Raw genomic sequence first — 11,461 nt, 5'->3', positions numbered from 1 at the left:
GCCTGGGAGGCCATCTTGGATTTTGAATCAGCCACAAAAATAACAACACTTAGTAAGTCATGAGAGAATCATTTGGACAAAGTTTGATTGAAACCTGCCTGGTGGACCTTGAGAAGAAGCAAAAAAACGTCTCTGTCAATCAGAGGCCAGGGAAGCTGTCTTGATTTTAAATCTGCCCGAAAAATAACAAACTTGGTCAGGGCCATGAGAGGATCATTAGGAATACATATGGTTGAAATTTGCATGGTAGAACTTGAGGAAAAGTAAAAAATTAAGATTTTTAGTATTATTCACATTTTAAAATCTAAATAACCATCTAATATTTATTTGAATAAAACACTGAAATTATATGCTATATTAATAGACAGTGTTTTGATGTGAAGTTCATTACTGATCTGCCTTCTATTACGGTTTTAATTTTTATAGCTCTTATTTGCTTCCATAAAATGATCGATGTGTGATTTTACAGTTTCACTGATATTACTCACTAGCATGTAAACATTAACAGGCATATACATTTGACAGTGTGCTATATGTTTAGGGTTTGATAGTTATAAAATACTAAAACTACAGTTGTTTTAATGTACATACGGATAGTGTGCTTTTGGCCAATTTAGTTTCATGTATAAAACACATTAATTGCAAAAGTAAAATTAAAAAACAATATGGATATACTTCAATTTTCGTGGCTGGTTGCTGTCTGTATTTATGCTTGTTCAACAGAGAAAGTAATTAAAACTATAGGTGGTTAATTGCTAAAACAATTGATGAAATCTCAAATGCAGCCCGCGATTCAACAAAAAGCAGTATACATGAACATATGGTCATAATTTTTGTTTGCAATGTTTCCAGCAAAGCAGACACCCAATTGTTTACCCTGAAGGTCTGTTCTAACAAATAAATAGCAAAGCAAAAGTATGTTGTGCGGAGTCAGGTCTATCAAAATTTAAAGCCCTTGGATCCCGGACTATAGATGATAAAATACAGGACAGCTTTAATGCATTTAAGTATTATTTTGTTCAAGTTGAAGTTTTATTTTGTTCAAGATGAAGTATTATTTTGTTCAACACACAGAAAATGTTTGTTACATAACAAATATATCTAATTATGTTACGGAAATAATCTGAAGAAATTTTAGTTATAAATGCAATGAAATATTCTCATAGGGGCATTCTGAAAGCTCAATACATGACAAACCTGTTTCGCACCACACTGTGTATAGCAATCAGACTACAGGCGATAAACCATAACTTTTAAAATCAAACTACTGCTGTGTTTTTTTTCACTTAATGTGTAGCTCAAAATTAGCTGCTTCATACTCATGAATATCTTATGAAGGAAACATAAATAATTCCCTTGCTATTATGTGTTACTTTAACAATTATTTTCTTCTGAAGTTCGCTTGAGATTATCTCTGTAAATTGTACTGACAATCACCAAACTTTCCGATATTCAGAATCCCAAAGCCACATTTCATTCACATTATTTTAACCACACCTGTGCCTAATTTTCTCTTCTTACTCCTTATGACCAAAATATTAACATTACGACCATAAATATGTGATCGAAACACTTAAAATTCACTTTTCATCATAACAGAACAAGTCATACAACCAACCACCCGAATTCATATAAAGCTGCCATGTGAAGACTAAACAACCCTCCCTACCCCCCCCCCCCCCCCCCCCCCCGCCCCAACATCCTGTCAAGCACGTATAACGGCAGTGGAGAGTTTATAAAGCGTACTCCAACAATCCCAGAACATGTTACAGAATGGAGTTTAAAAACTGCTAAACAGAGAACACTAAACACATGCAGGCTATTCGAGCTTGGCTGAATCGATTACTCGTCTGTAGGCCTCAGCCTGCACCATACCTTCCGCGGCATTTTGCGCTGAAAAACACAACAACAGTACATTGTAATTAGCTGTTTTACAGGCCTCTGTCAATTTGAATATTTGCATATGAACCATTTATCGGTTACGCAAAATTAAATTCAGGTAACCCATTTTTCTTGTTGCATAACCCGTTATGTTCATGTAAATAATATCCTAAATTTAATGTGTGAACCTGAAAGGAAAATAGGTTACACTAAATTAGATTTGCATGCACGACGCACAAACGAAATGTTCATTCTCATTATTTTCAGAGGCCTGTTTTATTGACATCTTCAATAAAGTCTTGAAGGACTGATGAAAACATGACCAAAAAGACTTCCAATAAAAAACGTTGACCCCCACCCCCCCCCCCCATTGTTTAAAATAGATTTGTACACACACGCTCACACACGCACGCACACACACACACACACACACGCGCGCGCGCGCGCGCACACACGCACACACACACACTCACACAATCTGTAAATCATGCATAAAAGAAAACAATAAATTTATAACAAGCCAACTAAATGTGTTAAATTACAGAACTTTATAACAAAAATATCTTGTGACCTAATCTGTGATCAAGACATGCTGGCATTTTCAAAACATTAAATTGACGATATGCAAATGTTATAACATCGATTATGTATACTTTAAATCATAAGATATTAGCAATCTTAAACTTTAGCAAAATTCAAATAAGTGACATATTAGCAACACAACATTTTAGCGAGGTCATCTTATGATCTCAGTGAAACAATAAAAAAAATAAAAAATAAAAAATAAAAAAAGAAGAGAAAAGATTAATAATAACATACAATCATGTAAGTTGTAGAATCGAGTGAAATAATACTTTTTACATTAGGCAGCTTACAGACAACTGTTCATGCTAACTAATCTGTTAATTGCCATACTTTTGGTTTAATCAATAACATGTACCCTTTGTTGTGTGTTCAGTTAGTCGGTGACAAAACAAACCCACAAGTGTTTTTCAGAACTGTCTGTTGTTTGTCTCTTTAAATCTATTGCCCTGAGATATCAGCGTCTTGTATGTATTTACTAAATTCACTCTAATTTTATGCTCACTAACCTTCCTGATTTATAGTATATCCATTCTAGGTTCTGTTGAGAACTCCTGCTTTATCAGTTTATGATACTTTGCTACCACAAAGCAACAAACCACTGAGAATTTGGCCACATACAATGACACGTATAGGTTATTCATACATCATATCAATAAAGGAGCTTATTTGTACGTTTCCAGAGAGGAGGGCCATAACTTTAAATAACTTTAAAAGTACTAGTCGCTCCCACCCAATCACCCACTAAACCACCCGAGTAACTCCATCCTACACATTCATATTTAACTTTTATAGACTAGTCTTACTTCATGTGATATAAAATAAACAAAATATAACATGAATTTTGAAACCAAATGTAAAACACATTGCTGATAGCAGGTGCGTGTGCAGGAAATACAGCAGGGGAGTCTAAGACTGCTGAGCAAAGTTTATAGGGGCGGGGGGGGGGTGGGGTGGGGTCAGGACATGGTCAGCCAGAAAATGTATTGAAAAAAAGAGAAATTAAATTCACTTGAGCAAGGGCAGGGGTTAGACCCCCAATCCCACCCCCTGCACACACACCTGCAACTGGATTTTTAAAATAAAAGATGCAAAATGTCAAAAATAATATAATGTGATAAAGCAAACCTTGAAATAAAATCTGTTGTTAGCCGAATAATAATAAAAATATCACTAAAGCGTGCTCAAAATACATGTAAACAAAAAGCTAGCAAAACAAACTGTGCAAGGAATATAATACAAAAATAATTGATGCACAAACTGTGTCAGTGTAGGAGAATATTAGGGATGATCCACAAATATCATGTTTTTCACAATCCAATCCCGCACCACCACAAGTCGAACATATAATACTGATACATTGTGCACTACAAAACAAACTGGTCCAACTATTCGTCCAACCATTTTTGAGAAAGAATTAAAGAACATCAGGGTAAGTTATGAAGACATTTGAATTTAAATTCGACTAACTGGTATGATGGAATAACTTTTAATACAAGTGCATGGTATGACAAAAGAACAAAAATAAATAAAATTACATAAATCACATAAATAAATAAATAAAATTATCTATCACTGTTATACAGGCCCTTGCACATACAGATCTAGAGTACATGTATGTTTTCCCCTGAAAAGCAATCTTACAGTTACAAGTGCATGATTTTTAACTGTACCACTTGCCCACTACCCTTTAACAATATTGTCTGGATTATGAATAACATTGATATTTATGGACCATTCCTTTATATTAATAGAATCTATCAGTTGTGACGTACATGAATAGATAAGGCAATTCCAACCCAAAAGACAAAATGTTTTTTGTGACAGCCAAGGTTTACCAAGGTCCTTTTAAAAAATGTTTTGTTCCGCAGGTTGGAATTGTGTTATTTACACCTCACAACGGTGACTGATTCTTTGTCTGGTCATTTAATTATAGTAACAAAACATTAGAAGCCCCAGAGAACAAATTGGTAATGTCAGGGAATAAAACATTAATCCTGTACGCTAAGGTTTGTTTTTTCTAGAACGATTCATAAACACTTGACCTATAAAATAACCCAATCATTTGTGCAAAAATAAAGACCCCATTCAAGTTACTTCAATGTAAAAAACACACAAAACACGTTAGCCACTTGTAAAATATGGATGGAAGGAACTGTTTTATTTAATGACGCTCAGCACACATTTTATTTATGAATTCAGAAAGATGGTTATGATATCAGCTGCCCATGCATGTACTTGGCATACTTAGCCTGAGGGCTAGACAGTTTCTAGACAGATTTATTTAATCCCTGCAAAAGCTGGCTAATTCAGTCCGGTGAGCAAGAAAGGTGTATATTAAAACAAGCACTGATAGTGATATCTGTGTGGGTATAAACACATGTATGTAAATAATGGTCTATTGGCAGTGGTTATGCAAGCTGAAAAGGTTTGGTAGGTGAATACATTCTTCCACACACAAATTAAACACAATTATGTACTCTTTGACCTCAAAAAGTGGGCTTGTGACTAGATTTGTAATACCCTGCAAATGAATCACAAGAGGCAATATTTATCAGTTTTATGCTGAAGGATGGATAAAAATGTCCCAACATTTACTAACTGGCTGGCGACATATTGTAAAGAGATATCCCAACAAAATATGAACAGGCAAAAGAAACATCACTTTTAAAATAAGTTTATCTGAACTAAAGATACTGCAATAAGTTTGAAGGTAGTGAGAAAACATTCGCCAAAACACACCCTGTGTTTCCGAAAAGTCACTGTTTCCGGATTTAGTGAATTTCGTGCAGTCATGAAAAATGTGAGAAACAGCATAATTTGAATTTGTTAAAAATGCTCGTCCATGACTGTTGCATAAATACCAGTGTGGGACAAAGCAAGGAAGCAGTATCAAAAAGAACATCAGAGAGATGCCGAGACTTACCCAAGCAGAACGCAACAGAGCTATCGGTATGGCCGATATGGGGGCCTCTCAACGGCAGATTGCAAGAACCTTCAACTGCAGTCAAGCTGCCATCAGCAACTTGTTGAGCCGTTATCAGCAAACAGGCCAGGCACAAGACCGTGCAAGATCGGGAAGACCAAGGGTCACAACGCCAGTTGAAGACCGCTACATCCGGACAATCCACCTGCGGAACCGATTCGTGACGGCGATGTCAACGGCGGCGACGTCACTGGGACTCCCCATTAGCAGACAAACAGTCTTACGACGACTTCGCAGGGCTGGTATCAGAGCTTTCCGCCTCTTCCGTGGAATGGCCTTGACCCCTCTACACCGTCAACGCAGATTACAATGGGCACGAACTGTACGTCGGTGGCAGCGGCGTGATTGGGAAAGGGTGCTGTTCACAGATGAAAGTCGCTTCAACATGTTCCGAAATGATGGCCGAGTTCGTGTTTATCAACGTAGGGGAGAGCGACTGGCGCCAAACTGCATGCGGTGTCATGGTATTTGCGGTCAACGGACAACAAGGCTTGTCATCATCCATGGAAATCTGACTGGTCAAAAATACAGGGATAAAGTGTTTGGACCTGTTGTAGTGCCATTCTTGCGTCAACAGCCTAGGGGTACCCTTTTGCAGCAGGACAATGCACGACCTCATACAGCTAGAATTGTTCACGATTATCTCAACAACGTTAACGTCAACGTACTGCCTTGGCCATCATGTTCTCCAGACATGAATCCCATAAAGCATCTCTGGGATCATCTTGATAGACAGCTGAGACAACGCGTACCTCCCCCAGCAAATCGACAGCAGCTTGAACAGGTTTTGTTGGATGTTTGGCGCAGAATTCCTGCTGACGTCATCCGGCGACTGACGACATCCACGATGTTTTGGCGTGTATTGATGCAAGGGGTGGTCACACACGCTACTGAGGACATGTCTTGTCCCATGATTTGACTTTAGAAGCACCTTTTGAAGGGACTCTGATTGTGTCATTTTTAATTTTGACCCCGTGTCTCTTTCGCTCGGCCTTATGGCAAGTGCACTATCGATATGGCAATGCTTTTTTGTAAAGACATTGGAAAATGATTCCTTTCAGTAAAATAATCATCATATAGATCACATCTGTCTTGGTTTTTCTTTATGGACCTACTGAACAAGGTGATAAGTTTCTTTTGCCTGTTAGTTTATATTTTAAATTAAAAGATAATGTGAGTGGCAGTCAGTTAAAAAACTAATTATTGCCGATTTCGAACCGTTCTTAATGGAGCAGTTGGTTTCATTCAGTCAGTATACAGGACTTAAGATAACAACAAAACCCCAAAAACTGAGCGTGCAATTTGCTGTTTTTTATAAAAATGTATGAAGCAAAACACACCCATTTGAAAATGTGTAACAATTCATTTTGTTCTATGTAGAAGCCAAATATTGTGTGCATCGAAATAAATGCTCATTAAATAGGCAACATGTAATTCTTCCTGAATATTTTAAAGAAATTTGCTATGAAATCAGAATATTTGCAAAACTTCTGTTTCAGTTTCTACTAATTATGGAGCTGACTAGATTCCAGCCCTTGAAATCCAGATCACTTTGTGATGGCAATTTAGTACAGATATAATTATAATATTAACTAGTGTTTGGAATCTGGAATTTCGTCATCGATCATCATTTATAATCGGCTGGTTCCAACCAATCACCTTTCAATTAGACAAATCGGTTAGAATTATACATATGAACCTACATGTAAGGAGGAGTTGAACTATAAGGACCATGCACTTACTGCCATGTTCATCAGAATCTAGACCACACAGGTGGCTAATTTTCCCTTTAATACATATATATGTATCTATTTAATTTGGGGCGGGGCATAGCCCAGTGGTAAAGAGCTCGCTTGATGCACGATCAGTTTGGTATTGATCCCCTTCAGTGGACCCATTGGGCTAAATCTCATTCCAGCCAGTGAACCACGACTGATATAACAAAGGCCGTGGTATGTACTACCCTTTCTGTGGATGGTGCATATAAAAGATCCCTTGCTGCTAATCGAAAATAACACATGAAGTGGCCACACAGCGGGTTTCCTCTCTCAATATCTGTGTGGTCCTTAACAATATGTTTTACGCCACATAACCATAAATAAAATGTGTTGAATGCGTCATTAAATAAAACATTTCCTATTTAAATCTCTTTTTTTCTTTATGTACATGTGTATGAAAACAAAGCACAACCCCAACATATTTACATCAATTCCATCATCTAAACTGGAGGAACAGCTACAGTTAACATTTTCCCATACAGCCGATTATGGATTTATGTAATTGATCATCAGACTGGTTCAGCCAAAACAATCAATTTTCAATTATAATCGATCACTGGAACATCTCTAATTTAGTAATATTAGTAATATTAACATTGATGGTAAAACCCCCAATGATGATGTAACCAAGTGCAGTTTTTGCCAGACTTTATCAACACGACTTGAAGTTAAAACCATCAAAATGTGAACTGTTTAAGACATCAGTATCGTATCTTGGACATGCTGTTTCCGAAGCAGGAATTTCCACATATCCTGATAAGACATCAGTTGTCAAGAACTGGAAGGTACCAGGAAATATTAAGGAACTCCGTCAGTTCTTAGGATTTGCTGGATATTACAGGCGCTTTATTAAGGATTATGCAAAAATCATGGAACCTTTGAATATTTTACTTCAGGGTCATGGACCAAGTTCAATAGCAAAAAGAGCCAAGAAGAAACGGAAGACAGTGGCACAGTATACATGGACAGATGAGCAGCAGGTAGCCTTTGATACAATCAAGGACAAATTGACGCAACCACCTATTTTAGCTTATGCAGATTACTCGTTACCGTTCATTCTTCACACAGATTCCAGTGGATCAGGACTTGGTGCTGTTTTGTACCAGAAGCAGAAAGGTGTGGAAAGAGTGATTGCCTATGCTAGTCGTGGACTTAGACCGAGTGAACGGAACTACCCAGCACACAGGTTGGAATTTTTATCTTTGAAGTGGGCCATAACGGACAAGTTTCAGGATTACTTGTATGGTAGTACTTTCCATGTAGTAACGGACAACAACCCACTAACATATGTCTTGACCAAAGCCAAGCTGGATGCAACAAGTCATCGGTGGGTAGCCGCTCTAGCAAATTACAATTTCACCATATCCTACAAAGCAGGAAAACTGACTGCAGATGCGGATGGCCTTAGCAGACAGGTTTTTGTTGGTGTAGTCAAAGCAGTTTGTCAGACAGCAGTTATACTAGTTGACAGTGTATCAAGCCAGACTAATTCTCATTCGGCCGGTAAGAATGTATGTCTTGGTGATACATTTAACTGTGTGGACTGGATTGCTGAGCCATTGCCAGAGTCATACAGATGGTCCGCCATGGTTTCTTGCACAGGGGTGAAGGTATATGTAGAGAAATGCCAGCAGTAAAGAAATACCTTTGGCAGTGGAAACGTCTTGAATTGGTGGATGGTGTCTTATACAGGAATGTTGTTTTGGATGGACAGAAGGTGAAGCAGTTGGTATTATCAGAATTACATAGACAGTCAGCAATGAAAGGAATTCATGATGATACTGGACATCAAGGAAAAGAGAAGACACTTTGGTTAGACAAGCAGAGATTCTATTGGCCAGGTCTTGAGAAGGACATAGACAGAAAGGTGCAGCACTGTGGTCGCTGTATTAGACGGAAGACTCCAATCGACCAATAGCAGAATTGGTGACTATTGAGACTACACGACCAATGCAGTTGGTACGTATGGATTTTTTAAGTCTGGAAAAATCAAAAGATGGATATGAGAATATTCTAGTGATTACTGATCACTGAACCAGACAGCGCATACCACAGCCAAAGCTTTGTATGAACATTTCATCATGTTTTACAGTTTTCCAGAACAGCTTCATAGTGACCAAGGTAGAAATTTTGAGAGTAAGGTCATCAAGGAACTCTGTAAACTTGCTAATGTACAGAAGACCAGAACTACACCCTACCATCCGATGGAAAACGGTTCAGCTGAGAGATTTAATCAGACATTACTCAAGATGCTTGCCACATTGGATGAAGAAAAGAAGGTAGACTGGAAATCGTATGTTGCTCCATTGGTGCAAGCATACAATTCTACAAAGAGCGATGCCACAGGATACTCACCACACAGGACTCAAGGGGAAACAGAAACTGGCTGATAGATGGGAGCAGGAACCCTATTTGGTAACTCACATTCCAAATAGTGGCATTCCAGTTTACAGGGTACAACGGGAAACCAGGAAAGGACCTTTATGCTATTACCCTTCAATGCCATTCCATTTGAGGAACTTAAGGAAGTTAACCGCAAGGTTAAGCCTAAGCAGCTGGTTAGCATTCAACCTAGAACAGAATCTTTATCTAGTTCTTCATCTGTTAATTCATCTAGTGATGACTCACAGACAGGACTGAAATATGTCATTCCCCATAGATGTAGACAGAGGTAATATCAGCCACAGATTATTGAGAGGACTCCAGATACAACACTGCACAGGAAAGATACTATCAACCAAGAGTTGAATTCTGTGTACAACACCAGTGGTAGTGTTTCTCACCAGGACGATTTGCCTGTTGGTGCAGACGTATCTTTGGAAAGTCGGGAATTACAAAATCGAAGATCACAGCGGATTCGGAAACCACCTGACAGATATGGAGATTGGGTCTGTTATCAACAGGTGCTTGATGAGGTTTTTGATGAGGTTTTTGTCTGATTTTAGTTGCTCCATGAGGAATGTGTTATGAGTTGTATATATATTTGCAATATTGTATCTAGAATTTTAATTAATGTATAAATTTGTATTTCAGACAACATGAAGATGAAATTTGAACTCTAATGTATGGTGCCATAGCACATTGTATGTTGCAAAACATGCTAAAGTGATTGTTATGATTTCAGCACTAGTCTGTACTTGTATATAACTTATGATATTGCATTGTTGTAATTCTTATACTTGTGCAAATATTAACAAAGTATTTTCCTTTTACATATGTATTACAGGTACAATGCTGTATAATATAACTATATGACTAGTTATAATTTAGCAAGGATGTTACAAACATATGTATGTAGTAATATTCACATGTTATTTTTAATATTTATTTTTCCGTAGATGCTGTTTCAGCAGAGTATATCAGTTGTTTACAGATAAAATGTCAGGCGACATTTCTCACAAGTGGGGGAATATGTAACCAAGTGTAGTTTTTGCTGTTTAATATATTATTAATTAGATAATATTATTTACGGCATTAATTATTTGTAGTTAGTCACTTATTTTGTTACAGTTTATATATTAATAGTGAGGGTGATGTTATCGGTTTGTTGGTTTAGATTGGATATTGGGTTGTTATGTTTTCGGTGGCACATGTAATTAGTGACAGGTGACGGTTGACTGGATACAATGACGCTTAGGACAGTAGCACTGCATGCTGGGTATTTTTCCACCTGTTCCCGCCAAATTAACCACACCCGATCTCATTCTTTGTTCTGCTTTGATCTGAACACATCTTTCAATCTACGACTGAAAAGTCAAAGATAACTACTATATTTTGACATGAGTTTTAGTGCAAACCAGAACGAGATGTCTGGTAAGTGAATGTTTTATAATAAAATATTTTAACTCAGTACTGAATACCAGACTGTGTTATATTTTTGTTTATATAGACAAATGTATGAAATATGTTTTTATATAGACATGTACACGCACAGGTGTTTGTAATGAATGAATGGGTGAATGAATGAAAGAATGAGTGAGTCAATGAATGAACATCTCTAGTATTATTATTATTATCATTATATTTATTTAAACACAATTATAAGAAATGTATTATTGTTATTGCAGGTTTTTGATCATTAATAAATGAACCTGTGGAAACTAATATTGTTGAGTCTTCACTTCAATTTTGTAACTGTTCTTGCTGAGAACACTGGTGACGTCTGCTGCAAATTTGATTACTAGAAAGGACAAGACAGAACCTGTATTTCACAATGGTTTGTACAGTTAAAAAG

General features: G+C 37.2%; 1 protein-coding gene across 1 annotated transcript in view; it reads right to left on the bottom strand.

The window, feature by feature from the left end:
- LOC121382625 (receptor expression-enhancing protein 5-like) overlaps positions 1 to 11,461 on the bottom strand; it is a 38,409-nt gene that overhangs the window by 4,222 nt on the left and 22,726 nt on the right. Inside the window, exon 5 of the mRNA XM_041512157.1 lies at positions 1 to 1,893. This exon is cut by the window's left edge and continues 1,130 nt beyond it. Coding sequence (XP_041368091.1) covers positions 1,820 to 1,893 — 74 coding nt within the window. The 3' untranslated portion in view covers positions 1 to 1,819. The remainder of the gene's footprint in view (positions 1,894 to 11,461) is intronic.

The sequence above is a fragment of the Gigantopelta aegis genome, chromosome 2 (assembly GCF_016097555.1).
Source record: "Gigantopelta aegis isolate Gae_Host chromosome 2, Gae_host_genome, whole genome shotgun sequence".
NCBI classification, from domain to species: Eukaryota; Metazoa; Mollusca; class Gastropoda; order Neomphalida; family Peltospiridae; genus Gigantopelta; species Gigantopelta aegis.
This window is presented reverse-complemented; position numbering and strand designations above follow the sequence as displayed.